The sequence below is a fragment of the Ursus arctos genome, unplaced genomic scaffold, assembly GCF_023065955.2.
Source record: "Ursus arctos isolate Adak ecotype North America unplaced genomic scaffold, UrsArc2.0 scaffold_12, whole genome shotgun sequence".
NCBI lineage: Eukaryota > Metazoa > Chordata > Mammalia > Carnivora > Ursidae > Ursus > Ursus arctos.
Window position 1 is genome coordinate 8,780,893 of NW_026622786.1, and position 17,418 is coordinate 8,798,310.

The 17,418-nt window shown below is 40.2% G+C and overlaps 1 protein-coding gene across 2 annotated transcripts in view; it reads right to left on the reverse strand.

Moving 5' to 3' along the window:
* The window catches only part of WDR3 (WD repeat domain 3), a 30,181-nt gene that overhangs the window by 8,767 nt on the left and 3,996 nt on the right, over positions 1 to 17,418 (reverse strand). For both annotated transcript variants that reach the window (XM_026483643.4, XM_026483644.4), the window contains exons 3-16: positions 16,866 to 17,075; positions 14,503 to 14,621; positions 12,523 to 12,601; positions 11,317 to 11,412; positions 10,318 to 10,431; positions 10,020 to 10,121; positions 9,479 to 9,576; positions 8,509 to 8,616; positions 7,757 to 7,987; positions 5,372 to 5,465; positions 3,292 to 3,393; positions 1,859 to 1,944; positions 1,551 to 1,686; positions 583 to 639 (exon numbers count right to left, since the gene is read on the reverse strand). In XM_026483643.4, coding sequence (XP_026339428.3) covers positions 583 to 639; positions 1,551 to 1,686; positions 1,859 to 1,944; positions 3,292 to 3,393; positions 5,372 to 5,465; positions 7,757 to 7,987; positions 8,509 to 8,616; positions 9,479 to 9,576; positions 10,020 to 10,121; positions 10,318 to 10,431; positions 11,317 to 11,412; positions 12,523 to 12,601; positions 14,503 to 14,621; positions 16,866 to 17,075 — 1,632 coding nt within the window. The remainder of the gene's footprint in view (positions 1 to 582; positions 640 to 1,550; positions 1,687 to 1,858; positions 1,945 to 3,291; positions 3,394 to 5,371; positions 5,466 to 7,756; positions 7,988 to 8,508; positions 8,617 to 9,478; positions 9,577 to 10,019; positions 10,122 to 10,317; positions 10,432 to 11,316; positions 11,413 to 12,522; positions 12,602 to 14,502; positions 14,622 to 16,865; positions 17,076 to 17,418) is intronic.

Genomic DNA, 17,418 nt, shown 5'->3' on the forward strand with positions numbered 1-17,418 from the left:
TATATTGTGCCGCCCACTTACTATTAATGTACTGACCACAGACGGCCAGAGCAGGCATTCCCTTCACACAGACTAGACGCTGTCTCTAAATACATTATTCCCTCTCTTACCCATAACTCGATGGTGCAAAAATATGATTTTGCTCAAGAGACTAGCAGTATAGATATAGTGCAAAATACTGTAAATGCCCAAATATGAAGCTATCTTCTTCACTGGCATTATCTTTCAGAACAAAGGGGATGCCTTTTTAAAAGTCTTTTGTATTTTAGGGTGCTCTACTGATTATTGTATTTTAGACAACAAAATACTATCTGGGGAATCCACAACAGGGAGTTAGTTGTAAGGATTAACTCAGATATTTGTAAAGCATATTCTGAAAGCACTTAAGTAATATATATATACACACACACACATATATATATATACATATGAGGTACGATTACAATATACATTAGGGCTTTTTGGGGAGAAAGATATACAACAGGATGAAAAAATACTCTAAAATGAAGATAGCAAGCCAAGAACAAAGAAGGTGCTTTAGAAAAGACAGCTTCTTACTAGGACAGTTTAAATTTTACTTACATAAGAGATGTCCATGCATATAACAGGCAGTTTGTGTCCATAGAGTGAAAGAAAAAACTAAATGTTAAAAAAAAAAAAGAATGTAAATAATCCACATCTGTCTATAAGATACAGTCATTGTTACATGTGGATCTAAAATAGAACTTTAAGATACAATCCTGAACACTGCTCTGGATTGCTTTCTATTTATATTTTCAAAGAAGACAAACCATGGAAGGCAGCTCATACCGTGTCCAGCACAGGGACCCTGTATGCACGTGCCACGAACGCTCACAATGGAGGAGCCCGTGCCCCAGAAGCCTACTGCCTCAGTCGAACAGGGGACGGGGATGTCCTCTGCATCTCTTAGCTGCAAAGACTCTGAGCACTCGCTTCCCAACAATGTTCCCAGGCCTGCTGCAGTCCTCCTGACTCTGGGCCTAGGGCCCAGTCATCTATAATTTTTAAAAGCATCCAAATGATCCTGATGTACAGCCAAGTGTGGAATCACTGCCCAGGACACAAGGCGATGCTCTTCAGCTGCTCGCTGCAGCAGGATATTCTGTCTACAGATTTTCTGAGCTTATGAAATATAACTTGCTTTAAGCAAAATTTATGACCCAAAGGGTTCTTTATTTTTTTATTTTATTTTTTTTTAAAGATTTTTATTTATTTGACAGAGATAGAGACAGCCAGCGAGAGAGGGAACACAAGCAGGGGGAGTGGGAGAGGAAGAAGCAGGCTCATAGTGGAGGAGCCTGATGTGGGGCTCGATCCCATAACGCCAGGATCACGCCCTGAGCCAAAGGCAGACGCTTAACCGCTGTGCCACCCAGGCGCCCCCCAAAGGGTTCTTTAAAAGCGCCACCTTTCTTAGTGCACCTACAATGATTTGATTCACACATACATCTTTAGAAACATACCACTGCTGGGCATACTCAAGGCCACTTTTGAAAGACAGAAACTATTTCCAGGCATAATCACTGTACCTTTAAAGTGTCAACATAGAAAATTTTCACAGTACAGTCCAGCAAAGACACAGCCAACAGCTTTTGGTTGGGAGAGTAACTGACACACAGAACGTCTTCATCTAGTTGCAAGGTTCGGGTTTGCCTCACAGAAAGTCTAGCACGATGGAAAGCATAAAGAAAAAAAAAATAAATGAGGGTTCTACAAAGGCAGACGAAAATTCCAAAAACTCCCTGGAGCACAAAAGAAATACACATGTCGAAAGCCCATTCAGTGGTTCCCATTCTCACTCCAAAGAAAGGACACAAATTAAAAAATGTCTACTCACCTCTTCTGGGTACTATTTTCATCTTTTACCAACTCAAAATCCCAGAACTTGACAGATTTATCTGCACCACCTGTCACAAAGCCACGCTGAAAAGCCAATGACATTGCAATTAAAAAATATTTTATTATAGAAACTTTGGTAAGAAGTTATATATCAAAATTGTATAAAAGACCATTTTTAAATAACAGCATGGGAGAAGAATTAAGAAAAATGTGGTTCCTCCCTAACCCCTTTCATTGCTCTTTTGGGGCTAAACAGATGGTAACTAGTGTAAAGTTCTAGTTATACTTTTGTTCAGTATCAGGAAGATTCTGAACATTGTAGGGTTTCTTGCTCCACCCAAGAAAGCACCAGTCAAAAGATTTTGCTATTAAGTAATAAAATGGTTAGACAAATATACAGAAACTGCATCATCAAAATAAGTTTATTCAAAGTATTTCCCCCAAAAGGGTATAAATTTATCCTTGCAATGTCCCTGCTTAAAATATGTTTGAAACTGTTGTCCAATATCAAGAAAATTAGTCCCATCACATTGTAGTATTAGAGTATATAGAACATGGGTCAGAAAACTAGATCTCAAGTGTTCATTCTGCCATTTGAGATTAGTAACATGAGAAACAATCTTCTGATGACCCTTAGTGCTGCTGTAATGAAAAACACTATCCAGTTTATAAAACATTAAAAAAATAACAATAAATGACAGGATGGATGCAGAAAGAGAATCCTCTACGAATGCAAGATGTTACTACTATTTAAATTTTAAATGCTGTTTTGTTCTGATCCCATATGGTATAACCCACTCTAAATTCCAGATTCCATTGTTTCCAAAAATGGTATCTACTTTCAGTGAATAAAGGTTTGCCACTATTGAGAAGATTCAAATGAATGGGCCACAATCTCTTATTATTGTCCAAAAAATACCTCAAAAATGTCCTGAGCAACAGCACCATGACTAAAGTAAGTCTATAGTTCTCCAAGGTGACTCCTATGAAGGGAAGCACCCCATTATTGACTTAAAAGGGCTGATATATTGGCTATAAACACTAGACTCATATAGTCATAGACGTATGGACTAAAACGGGAATAGAAAAGTCTACTCCATACTCTACATTGTGCTGCCCAAGGAAATACTTCCTCTTAGGAAGTAGCACAAAGCATTGGTGAAAACTCACAAGGGTAAGCAATCAGATGTCATGCGCTGATGACCAAGAGCAGCTGAATGAGAACGCATTTGACAATGACAGCTATTTGTACTATTAGGCACACGATTGGCCATCATATAGAAAGTCTAAAGATTAGACAAGAAGCGGGATTTCTTTAAAGAAACCCCAAAGAAAGGCAGTAGTAACAACCCCTTTGTTAGGCAGTAGTAAAACCTGATGTAAGAAACGGGGAAGAACTCAAGTCCAGATCTTAACATCTGGTTTTGTTACCTGATCTGGAGAGAGAGACAAGGACCATAAAGCCCCATCATGTGCGTCTATTGTCTCCAGCAGATTTCCTGAGGCCAAGTCGTAAAGCTGCAGCTTTCCTGTCTGAGGAAGACACAAAATGAGCACAGCTCCAACAAGCACTCCCACAACCTCCAAGATTCATGCCTACACAGTTTAGGAAGGATTTCATTGCCAAGCAGCGACCACGTGGCTGGCGGCCTTGCAAATGGATCCCACATTCCGCATTCTGTGCCTCCTATCTGAATGAATGCCGCTGATGTGCTGGGTTAACTCTGGCAGGGTTGCTCGGCGGCATGAAACCTGGCAGTCTGGCCCCCTCTTGTCACGTTCACTGGTTCTCCAACTTTACAAGGGAAATAGCATGGCCAGAGGCATATCAGGAGACACACAACAGCAAATACACCTAAAAACCTTTCAAGTTCAATCAAGTTTAAATGGTAACTGGCTTAACCAACTCTTCCCCATCTAGTTTTGGTTTCCTCCTCTAGAATACACTGACAGTGAGAAATACGAACCTACCTAAGATGCTAGGGAGGCCAATGGAGTTAAAAAAACAAAACAAAACACAAAAGCTTAGAAAACAATGAGCCACACTTCCTGCTTAGCACTTGGCTAATGAAAAATCAAAATAAATAAATAAATAATTTAAAAACTAAAAAAAAAAAAACAAAAAAAAAACGTGATTGCAGTGCCAGCAAGGCATACACACAGAGGCAAATCCTGCCCCTATGATGGGCTTCTACACGTGGGGTGGCAAGAGTATAAGGAAGACTTGAGTCCCAGGGCTGTCTCTTTCCAACTCTGTGACTGTTCAATTCACCTCCAAGAGCCTGTTTTCCCTCCTATAAAATGGGGTTTAAAGCACCAGCTTCTCAAAGTGGTTGTGGGCATTAAATGAGATCATGTACATTAACTGCCCCACACAGAGAATGGGCTGGGGTCTTCGGATTGCATGTTAGCCATACAGGTAGACTTTGAAAATATGCACAAAATGTTCTCCTAACAAAAACAATAGAGGGGACATTTGTTGAAAGAATGAATGAAAAATGAGAGAAACTTGTAATTGGAATTTAATGTTCATTCCTCAACAATGACCCTAAAATCTCTCTGGCTTATTTTATACTTTTAGCTGGGCAAAAAATACCCACTGCGATACACAGGTTTCCTAATAAAACATCGTGCACATATGGCACGAGTTTAGGGGGAACGACAATGACAAATCTTGCAAAGCACTTTTCAAAGTATTCCAAAGACCTTATTCCATTTTATTCTTACTGCTACTCCTCCTACTATCAGTACTTGTGCTCCCAGCTCTTATTTACTTGTTATTTGCTGTGAGCCAGTTTCTGTACTAAGTGCTTTCTATCAGGTGAGATAGGTTGTTTACCTCATTTTACATGAGAAAACCAAGGTGTACAGGGGCAAGTAACTTGCCCAAAGTTCTCACACCCAGTGAGTGGAAAATCTAGAATTCAAACCTAGGCCCAAGTAGTGCAAAAGCCACTGTCGAAAAGCATGTGTCGTCATCCTATTACATAGATAAGGAAACATAGTAAAAGAGGTTTCAGGACTTGCAGCAATTTACCCATTCTAAAAGGGGGAGACTCTGGATCCAAATCCCACACGTTTATCTCCCAATCTGATTGGCAACTGGGAATGAGGACTAGTCAGCCTGTCTTTACTGAATGCTTCTACCTGCCAAGCACGACACTAGGTACTGTGTATATTTTATCATTAGTCTTCTCAAAACACAATCACATATGTGCTCGTGAAGAGACGCACGAAAAGCAGACCACCAAAACATGAACGGCAGTTACCTCAAGGTCATGATTGTAATTTCCTTCCTCACAATTTGACATAAGGTTTGATTTTTTAAAAACCAAAGAAAACAAAACTAAAAAGAAAACCCCTCAAAAAAAAGCAATGGACTACCAACTTTCTCATATTATCCAGCTCTCGTGCATTTCCAATATGCAAAAAAAGGAACCAGAGTTCTCAAACAACTTTAAGAATATTGAGTAGAAAAACCTCCATAACCCAAGAAAAAGTCTCAGTTTACCTTTGTTCCTATGACCACCTGCCTATCACCAGGTACGAAGAATGAGCACAGTGCGTATTCACAGGTCATCGTGCGGATACACTGTAGCGTGGCCCTGTAAGAAAGAAGGAATAAAGAACCTCATGTTAAGAGAAGCTGCGTCCCCATCTTGGAGGACAGTGTGTTCATTCAATACACACCTAGCCACACAGAGCTTGGCTCAGACCCAATCGTAGTCAAGGGAGAAAAATGTAAATGGCACCTTTATTTATTTATTTTTTTTTGGTAGGGGCCTCCTAATCCTGAGGAAGAGATTATATAAAAGCAGGACCAAAAAAAAAAAAAAACATCTGCTGGGCTCAACAGAGCTCAGTGTGCCACCACAAACAAGTAATTAAGCCCAAAGGATTACAAATCATATTAGCCTATTATTAAGTATCTCTACAAGAAGTTCGTTTTATTGACAATAAATACGCATCCCTTCAACAGATATACATCAAATGCCCACTTCAATCAACACTTACTGAATGCCAGACACTATTCTAGGCGCTGGAGGTATAACAATGAGTTAAACAGAAATGGCCCTGAGCCTTGTAAACCCTCACATTCTTTAGGAATGAGGCAAACACATACTGGTCTATCAGGTGACAGCATGTGCCGTGGAGAAACAACACTGGGGGAAGGGGAGGAGGAGGGTAAGGATGGTAGACGGTTCCAGGCACAAAGAACAGGAGCGCAACCACAACAAAGACACGTTCTTGCTGTGTTTAAGGGACAAGAAAAGGCCAGTGGGCTCTAGTGCAGCAGAAGGGGGGGCGGGGTTAAGAGATGAGGTCTGTGAGCACTTTGGCTTCTAGGCAGAGTGAGGTGGAGCTACTGGGAGGGATACTGCTTTCATCATGAAGATCACACTGGTGGCCGTGTGGAGAACAGACTACAGTGGGGCACGCAGTGGGGAGACCCGCCAGGAAGCTATCGCGACAATGCTGGTGAGAGGAGATGGCAGATGGAGCTGGGGGCGGCAGCCCAGGTGACGACACGCGCTTGGAGACTGGCTAATTTCTGAAGCTGGAGCCGACAGGATCTGCTAGTGACCTGGACGTAGGATATGAGAGAATGGCCACAGCATCTGGGGGAGAACAACTGGAGGGAAGCAATTACTTTCGAAGACAGGGAAGTCTATAGGAGCAATAGGTGGGGAGATCGTGAGAGAAAGAAGATCGCAAGCCTGCTTTGGGCCATATAAAAAATGGAGATGCCCAGTTGGACAGCCAGGTGGTGATACAAACAAAAGACTTGGAGGTAAAGGTCTGGTGTCCAGGGAGAGGCTAAGGCTAGAGGAAAAAATGTATGCGTCATCAAGCTGCAAAAAGTCAATGTAGACAGAAAAGGTCCAAAGACTGCCTTGAAGTATTCCAACACTTAGAGGTCAGAAAGGTAAGAAGGAGCCAGCACAGACAGAGCGAATGGCCAGCAGAGGAAGAAGAAGTAATAAGAGTCAAAGTGCTTCAAAGAGGAGAAAGTTATCAATTCAAGGAGAGAGTGTCACATGAAGCTTACGGGTCACTGGATTCAGAAACGTGAAGATCACTGATGAGGTGACAAGAGCTGCTGTGGCGAAAAGGTGGGGAAAGGCCTGACGGGAGACAGATGAAGCAGAACAGAGAAAAGAAATCAGAGGATGGGATGTAACTGGAGAGACTGAGGAGGAGACAGGGCTATTACTTCTTTGCAGATGGGAGATATTACAGCATACCTGTACACTGATGGGAATGATCCAACAGAGCGGGAATGTTAAAGATGCAGGAGGAGGACAACCGCTAGCAGGGGAGCAGAGACAGAACCATGGGTACAAGTCGTGGTTACCGTTGGTTAGGAGCACGAACACAGTAACAGGAGGGAAGACAGACTACGTGGGCATAGATACAGCTGAGCTGGCAGATGTGCTGGGAGCACATGAATGTTTTCTAGATGAGTCCATTTTTCAGTGAATCAGGAAGCAAGGTCACCAGCTTAAAGGCGCTAGAGGTATTTGGGGCTTGAGGAGAGAAGAAGTGTGGAACAGTCATCTGGGAAAGGGATGAAAAATTACAGTAAAAATACTGGACAGCACTAAGAGCCTACTAGAATTTAAGGAGTAGCTGCCTGTTGGGTGTGTTTTTCTCTAGCCAAGTACAGTGACGAACCTCAGACATGGAATAAGCTTGCATCTACTTATAGCACCAGATTTAAAAAAGCAACCTTTCCAACTTTAAACTCCACAGGCCCACAGTCAAGATACGTTTTTGAGGGAATTGTATGGAGGGCCTTAAGAGACTAACAACTAACCATCAAGAGTACTAAAACCTTATTCACAGGGAAGAAAACATTACTGGATAAAACTATGCAAAGCACCATTTCACAAACCTGTTCCATATTTTCACCGAATCTGCCGCGGCTGAAAGGACAGCAATGTTGTCGGAGCTGAAAGACAGGGTCCGCACGTCACTGCGATGACCCCCGATGGTGATTCTGCTCGTCCTGACAGGCTGCGGAGCAGGCGCGGACGGGTGCAGCGAATACGACTCCACCAAGTTGTTCTGCAGCAGGAAGACTGCCTTCAACTCTCCTTGAGGTGAATGAATCAAGTCAAACGATCTGCGTGAGAAAATAATTCATAAATACTCTAGCCACCATCTTCACTCACAAGGTTAACTGTTCTAGTAGAAAGACTTCATCGTGTCCTCAATCTATGTGACATCTGAGCAAGTATAAAGAATTTTACAAGAAGTGCTCTGAGTATTGGACGGTAGTTGAGTATGGGTTTTTAAGTCAAAAACACCTGGGCTCAGATACTGGATCTGAGATGTGTCTTGCTTTTATGTATGTAATTTTTTTAAGTGACCTTAAATCCTTTTGGAACACGGGATACACGTTTTTCTTTTTAATTGGCAGCAGGAAAGAGGACTAAACAAATAGAAACAGTGTTACAATAGAACCAATATGAGATGATGAATAAGCCGGCCCATGGTGAGGGCAGGTATCCCACGATCACGGTCGCCAAATACGTAATTCCTCTAGACTGCTTACAGAGAGCATGAAAAAGCCAACACAACTTTGCCGCTTACTATTTTTACAATACTGCTCTCAGGTACTTCAGATACTACACTTTTACTCACTTGATTTTGGCAGAAGTTTTGATATTAGTCACCCGCTGGATTTCATCTTGCAGAGTCATTTCGACATTCACTTCAAGGTCTTCCTCCTCCCCTCTGGAAGAATTTAATCTTGAGGGGGAGAAAAAAAACAATGACTTTTCTAGAAGAAGCTTTGCTATTACGTGAGTCAAATTATGGCTCTGCAACCAACAACCTGTGTGATCCTGGGAGAGTCACTTAACCACACAGGATTACCGTGAGAGTTAGAAAATGCAGCGTATGAAGTCTGTGAACTACAGTGTCGTGAAGTTTTATTCCATTTAATCGGTACTCTCAGTAAGTGGATTCTGAAGGCAACAGCCCATAAAGATTCCTGGGGCAAGTCTTTGTAATTCAAACTGTTCCAATGAAATGTACCTGGTTAACTTTTCTAACTTCAGTACTTTTTAGAGGATCCATTAACCTGCACTTATCAGTCCAACTATGTCAAATAAGCCAGAGGTCTCACAAGGTTTGCCAAGGTGACTTTTTCTTTGAGCCTTGATAAATTTCAACCACTGAGGAACCGATTTCTTTAGTTATTATAATAACCTATTCCAAGGTGATGTTGGCCCCAAATGTCAGTTCTAGAGTCCTTCTCCTCACAGCCCCCAGGGTTAGCATTATGCGACCCAGCGTTGCTGTCGCTGAAGACACAGGCTGGCCTGAGAACTAAATCATTCAGAAGCCATTTTTAAAAATCTGTATAGCCTCTCTAGTTCTACGTGGTTCTGAGCTCACAACTCAGGAACATGCTAGTTATGAAACTGTACTAAAGAGCAGAAATGTAAAACATGGACTCCTGGCACTCCAAACATCTTCTCTAGCTTTTAACAGTAATTGCTAAGAGTAATTACTTCTTTAAAGAAACCATAGTTTTCTATCAGAGCTATGTGGCCCACCCAAGATACTTTATTAATAGTAAATATTAAAAAAGAAAAAGGCAACATACTTTGCTTTCTTTCTAGCTTTCTTCATCTTCTTATCCATTTTCTTCTGAACTTCCGCTTTAGAAAGGATGCAGAACACTTCTAGCACAGAATCGGTTCCCTAGAAAGGCGAAAGTTGGCGTGAGTCCAGGAAAGGCAATGTAGCTTTTTCTCAGTAGGACCTAAACAATAACGTTCCTTTTTCTTCCGTTACTGTCGCATTACCTTGGACAGCTTCCTTCCTCTGGGACTGCTGTCTCACGTGCTAAGTGGGAATACCACTTCCTACTCACAGCATTGCTCTGAAGACCAAATAAGAAGCTGGCCAATGCTTTTAAATTGCTCAGAAAAGCACACGTTCAATGCTTGCTAACAATAAGAACAATAATGGTAACTATTATTGTGTTATGCTAACAGAAGCTGGGGATTATAGGTCTACACAGCAGCACATAATGAATTGTTAACACGACTGGGGGAAAATTAATCTCTACACTGAATATAAAACAAGCATGAGTCTCTGAAAGAACAGCCCCATCCCTGTTTTCTCCTATAACTGGTACTCACGTGGCAAGCTAGAATCCTGCCTGTCCTGTCGACTGCAAGGTTCACAACTCTGTCCCTTCCCTCCCGCATGATGGAACCAGCTTTTCTGCATGTAAGGATGCGCTATGGAAGAAGCAAGGGAGAAGACCAAGGTTAAATGCAAGTTCTGTCAGACCTCTGAAAAGGTACGATTCTAAAGAGACACAGGTAACAAAGATATTCCCTAAAATGACGGTAACTGCGAGTTTTTAAATTTAAAAATCTCCAATTCTCGCTTTTCCCATGACTCAACACAAGTGAAGATAAGAAAAAGAATTACATCCTCAGGAGTTTCGTCTGTCTCCGGGGTGCCTTCCTCAGGCTCGTGTGTGTCCTGTATTCCAGGGGAAGACGCTTTGCTTTTCTTGGGCTCTGGTTCTTCTATGTCTTCCACCTGTTTTATAAAAATGGGAAAACAGAAGCTGAAATAATGTGTCCCAGGAGGCGACTCCTAACCCTAATGACTTAGAAACCTGTTCTTATGGACACGAATAAGTGCTCTCTTTGACCAAACTCTTCGGCAGTGGGGTGCTTAACCAGAGTATGTTAAAAATGGACTACAGCAAATGCAAACAAAACAGTGCTCACTATACTATCTCTGGTAACTTTCCAAAATATGTGGACTATGGTTTAGTAACCCAGTAATTTAAACTGAGGTAAAAAAATGATGACTGGCTCTTCATGAACTTCAAAACTTTCTTATGTGAAAGAGCTTCCATATTGTGGAGGAAAGATGCCAGTCTGGCACAGAGAACTACAAAGGCAATCCAGACATGAAGAAAAGATAAGGCCTAGACTACAATAGAAGAACCCGCCAGAAAAGCTACTGAACACAACGCTACACACCTAACTCCAGCTAAACCTGAGGTCCATAAACTTTTTTCCACACAAAATCTTTGAGGATCTCAGAAAGTTATCAATCTTTCTCAGAACATGTTTATACACACACAAATTTTACACAGATTTTTGTCTGAGGGGAGAGGGTCACAGATATCCTGAACTCCATCCATGGACACCCAAAGGTCCAGGAACTCTGGGCTAAGAACCCCACAAACTAAAACATTAGCATCACCAGGTGTAAGCCTGAAACTATCCTGCCTCGAGCTCAAATAAATGAGGGCAACTGAGCTAATAATGAAGAAAAAATTCTGATTAGCAGTTTTAAAATTCCTTCTAGTATTATGGGAAGTAGTCAATAATTACATCTGATTCAAAATTCAGTGAGCCTGTGACACTGCTAAAACATGGCATTGCCCATGACCAAAAAAAACCCAATTACCTCCTGTAGATAGGCTATGTCCCAAGCCCTCAGCTCACTGTCGGAAGCCCCAGTGATGAGTCGCTTGTCTTCTGACACCAGCACCAACCCCCACACCTACAGGGTATAAAAAGATTCAAACAGTACGATTTTTAAGAGACTCCAGGTTATATGATGAGACATCCCAAAAATCTAAGTATACTGTCTGTAGTGAAATCTCTGACATTTGCAAAGCCTAATATTAAGGTAACCCTTTCAAAATACACTAAGAGAAATCTTGGAGAGCCTGGGTGGCTCAGTTGGTTAAGCATCTGCCTTTGGCTCAGGTCATGATCCCAGGGTCCTGGGATTGAGCCCCTGTTCATCAGGGAGCCTGCTTCTCCTCTCCCTCTGCCTGCCGCTCTGCCTACTTGCGCTCTCTCTGTATCAAATAAATAAAATCTTAAAAAAAAAGAGAGAGAGAGAGAGAAATCTTACTTTTGGAAAGAAAACATGATCTGTGGTAGAACTGTTGATTATGCAGTGAACTAGAAGTTTCTCTGTAATTTCCTACCCTTAAATTTAGATAATGGCTGTTCAACACACATCCTAACTAGAATCCACTCAAATGATGACTTTAAGTCCGGTACTTCTTTGTTTTCAGCCATGCCTTGCAGATACCCCACTGATGTCTATTGTATAATTTTCAGCCTCAAATATCTAAAAACAATGAAAAGAACAGTATTGTTGTGAATCAACAGTCCAAGAATCTAATTTGCTTTTCCTTGTCATTAATTAATTTCAGGTATGTTTTTGAAAGCCTGATATGAAAAAAGCATGGAGGAGGATGCAAAGATATAAAATATTCCCTGATCTCTACTGAAAATGTCTATGTTCAGATAACTATTCTAATGACTACGATTTGCTGTTTACATGTCATGGGGCCAAGCACTGTACGTACAGTGTCATTAGACCTCCCTATCATCAAAAAGGTGGACACATTATTTAAAAACAATTAAACTCATATTCATGGATTAGAAACTCATCCAAGGGCAATTTCTACTAAATGCCAGAGTAGCTGTATCTGCTCCGACAGCTGGTGCTTCCTCCACCACTCTAACCTCTCTGTCTCTCAAGACAGCTCATGATTATTGCGAGCAGTAAAAACAAAGGGCCATGAAAGGCCCAGGGAAGAAAACCATCTTTTTGCCTTGCCATTCTTTCCCTGGCCCATGATCCTACATGTACCTCGGTTCGGTGGCCAACCATCGTTTTAAAGCAGTGCTGGGTATCAAGGTCCCACCATTTCACCATGGTATCTTTTCCACTGGAAAAAAAAAAAAAGAAACAGGAGAAAAATCTTATTAGGAAAAATCAGTAAACAGGAAGTCAAGGACTCATGTATTGCCTTCAAACAAATACACGTAGCAACTATGTCTAATGCTACCACTCTATCTCACCTCTTTTTAAAAAGTAAAGAATCCTAACTTTCCATTATTAGGTAGGAAATAGAATGTTTCACCTGTAAGCACAGAAATAACTTTGAATTCAGAGTGTCAAGGAACACAGACGCTGACCTGTGCCCATCGTCACAGAACCCACATTCCACCAACTGTCTGACACAGAAATCTCTCACATCTCTTCTGCTCCCATCTCCCATGTCCAGCTAGTCTCCACTTCCTGAAAACGCCTCCTCTGTGAGGCCTTGACTCCTTCCAATCCATTTCTGTCCGCGAACCTGAATTTAAGTTCTACTGCATGAACTATTTTCACAGTTGCTCATCCGGTCTCTTTTTCCATTGCTGTGCCTTCATAACATCCAGTAAACAATCAGATAATCTCAATTTTTAAACTTCCACTAGCTCAAGATTCTCTATAGAATCGAAATCATGCTCTTTAGCACCATTTTTGAAACTTCTCATTCATTGGCTCTGAGTCTCCCTGCCAATGAGCTCTACTCCTCCTGCCTCAAATGCCTCTCCCCTGCTTCTTCACTAATATAAATCTAATATAATCTTCCTTCATGACCAAACTGGTAAAAAACAAAAAAAACCCCAAAACCCAATTCATAAAGTCTTACCTATACAATCCCACCTCACTGTGTTATTTCCTTTCTTGTACACAGTTGACCCCTGTAGGATGATGGAGCTAGGGGTGCCAACTCCCTCACCCCCAGTATAGTTAAAAATCCACATTACCCCTGGCTCCCCCAAAACTCAACTACTCACAGCCTACTATTGACCAGAAGCCTTACCAGTAACATGAACAGTTCATTAACATGTATTTTGTATGTAATATTCTCACAACAAAACAAGCTAAAGAAAATATTAAGAAAATCGTAATAGAAAACACATTTATAGTACTGTACTGGATTTACTGAAAAATAAATAAATAAACACATACAAGTGGACCTGACCAATTCAACCCTGTTGTTCAAGGACCAACTGTCCCCTAAGCTAACTGTATATTCTAGTAGAACCTTAGTCATTCTCTCACAGAATCTGTGTGATCTACCAAGACACACCAATGTACCATCCCACAGGAACTAACCCACCAACGGTATGGCATTCAGTGCTCCTTCACAACTGCTTCCAAGTCATTACTAAAGTTCTTCTAGTTACTGCTGGCAAACCTTAGGATCCCAAACTTCCCTGGGTGGCCATTCCTTAGGACGGATAATTAGGTTGAACCATATGAAATTACTTAGGACGAATAATTAGGTTGAACCATATGAAATTGCTGATATTTGACCTATCACGTTTGACCTATACAAACGGAAACTTCAAACGGCTCAACCTAATAGATGTTCAGAAAGCCTACATAGAGAGTATGTCTGTTCTTAAAAGGCAGGTAAATCAAACATTTGGTATTCACCTGTGCCCACCACTCCACATTCTGCTTTCCTAACTTTCTAGGGACCCAGAAAGCAGAAAGCTCATTCTATAAAAGGCATGTCAAAGTTTAAGGAACATGGAAAAGCTAGTACCAGAGGATAATAATGACAAATCAGAAAAGGGAATTAAAAATGCTAGAAGTAACTCTATGGATAGCTTCTGTGATACTACTGGGAGAAGAAGGAAGGAGAGAGGAAAGCAGAGGACAGAGGAGCTAGCACAGGAGTCTGAGGGTAGTGCAGACGAATGAGGGAAGAATGATGCAAATTCTGTCTTTGAAACCCTCTCCAATGCATTGACATAGAAAAGAACTGGAGATGAAACTGTTATTTACCTAGTAACTAGCAGATTCTTTTCTCGTAGAAACAGTGCTTGTGTGATGGCGTCCTTGTGCCCTTTTAGACGGTAGAGGCCGCTTTCATTGATTACATCCCACACAATGGTATCTGTGTCCTAAAGGGATCAGATAATACAAAAGTATTTTCTTTACCACCTCAGGGCTCAACAAACAATATGATGTAATATTTTTATTACAAAGGTGATAGGTAATTCTTGCAGAAAATTTGGAAAACATATAGAAAAGTTTAGAGGGCATAAACAGCAGTCAATTATTCCACCATTTATACCACTCCAATCCAACATCCAGGTTATTTTCAGAAAACTGGGATCATGACATGCATATCATTTTATAAACCTCCCCTGTTTTTTCCCCATTATTTTAAAATATTTGTTTTTCCATGTCACTCCAGACCATTCTCATTTTCAATGATCACTGAGTAATCAATCCTAAGGATATACCATAATCCATTTAAACATTTTTCTACTTTAGCCATTTAGGTAGTTACCAATTTTCTACTATTATAAATATGTGGAAGTGAACATTCTTGTACATAAATCTTTGTCTATGCCTCGGATCAGAATAAATACTAAAGAGGGAAATTCTTGGGTTAAAAGGTATTTGTATTTTTAAGGTCCGCAATTCACCATGACAAGGTGATCTCTTTAAATTGCACCAATCTATAGGTCTACCAGGGATATGAATGACAAGGCCAGTTTTCCCATCTCCTCAGCTCTGGATATTATTAGTTTCTCAAAAACTACTGGTGACGTCAGAAGTTACAAATGTTGTCTCAGTAGTTACTGGATTTACATTTCTGAATACTAATGAGAAATTCTGTCCATGCTCTGTGGTGATTACTGGCCACACGTACCTCTCGTGAAATGCTAAGTCCTGTCCTTCGTCTTCCTTTGGGTCTTACTTTTTGTTTGATTGTTTGTAAGTTATTAAGAGATGAAGGATATTAATCCTTTTTATATTGAAAATATTAAATACTTCCACTTTTTCAGTGTCCTTTAACTTTTTTCCAGTTTCACTGAGAAATAATTGACATATATCGCTGTGTAAGTCTAAGGCGTACATACAGCATCATGGCCACAACAAGTTTAGCTAACATCCATCTTCTCATATAAACAGAACAAAAAGAAAGACTAAAAACAATTCCTCCTTGTGAGAAGAACTTCTGAAACTTATTCTTAACAAGTTTCCTATTTCTTTTAAATGTACAAATATTTTACATCTAAATATTCAAATCTATCACTCTTTTCCTTTATAATATCTTTCTTTGCTGATATGCTTGTCTACCTTGGGATCAGATAAATACTTACTTCTAGTTTACTTAAAATATCTTCAATATGTAAGTCTTTAATCTGTGACTCATTTTGGTAGATGGCATAAAGATTTAACTTAAAACTTCCCTCTACATACTTAGCCAATTGTCTGAGCACTGTTTTAAAAGTAATTCATCATTTTCATATACACCAGAAACATCATCTCTGGAATATAATTAGAAATAGGAAAGTAGATTTGTGTCTGGGATTCACATTTGGTTGCAATAATCTACCTATTTTGTGCTGATAGCAGATTAGTTTAACACATTTTAATTATGACTTCATAATGCATTTTAACATGAGACCTCCTATAAAAAATATCTAACTGAAAAAAAAAATCTGCAGCCCTCTTTTATTATTCCTCTTTCCAAATTTCTGATGTTTTTGATTCATTTGTTTTCCATATACCCTTTTAAATAATTTGATCATGTTATTAAAACAACAACAACAACAACACCTTTTTGAGACACTTATTTACATTGCTGTAACTATATAAATTAACTAGAAAACACTAGCATCTTTGTCTTCCCTTTCAAGAACATGGTTTGTATCTCTGTTCAGGTCTTCTGTTACATTCTTCTGTACAGTTTCATAGTATTTTTCTGTCACTTAATATACTATTGTAAATGGAATCTTTTACATTGTATTTTCTAACTGAAGACTGAAACATAGGAAAGCTACCAATTTTTATGGCAGAGAATGACTGTTTTGTCTCTCCTTGTCCCATCTGTTTTTTCCCCTACTGCACTGTTTTGAGTAGCACTTCTACAATGGTGTTCTCTAATAGTTATCAGAGGCATCCTCATCTTGTTCCTATACCTAATAGGCTTTTAGCAGAGAATGTGACAGGCAACAAAATGAACCTCCCAATTCATACACATCCTCCTCCCTCCATTTCTACCACTTATACTATTTTGTACACCGAAGACCCACTGTTTCACCCAATAGTTTTTGTGAACAACCTCCTTCAGCATAAGCCTTATATTCCTTTACTAGATTAAAATCTGGGCACCTAATTCAAGGTCTCACCTTGGACCCAGATGCCAGCCTGCCTCCTAGCTGATCATACTTCAGGGAAGTGATGGCTGCTTTGTGTCCATTGAAGGTCACATTTCCTTCCCCACTCAGGAGACTGAAGATTCGGATAGACCCATCCTCATAACCAACAGCTAAGTGCAGCCCATCTGGGGAGGGACACAAGCAAGTGACTTCTTGCTTAAGCCCCTGAAGGATGAGGATCTGAAATCACAAGAATCATAAACAATGTACAGGTAGAGTTAAGCATGTCATCAAATGAAAAGTGTGGGAATAATCAGGGACAGTAAAATTAAAAGCATCAATAATTCCATATCATTCTTATGAATAATAAAGAAATTCTGCAGTCCATCTCAAGTTCTTTCATATAGGAATTATTATTTGTAGAGGGCAATGAAACATTCAAGAAGGGGTAAAATTATTTTTTCCAAAGCTCTACATGAGCATAGTTTATGTACAAAAATTTCCCAAGCAATAAATTACTAAGTCCTTATCCAAATGACATTCCATAAAGATTTATAAATACCTCCTTGCTTTAACTGAGCTC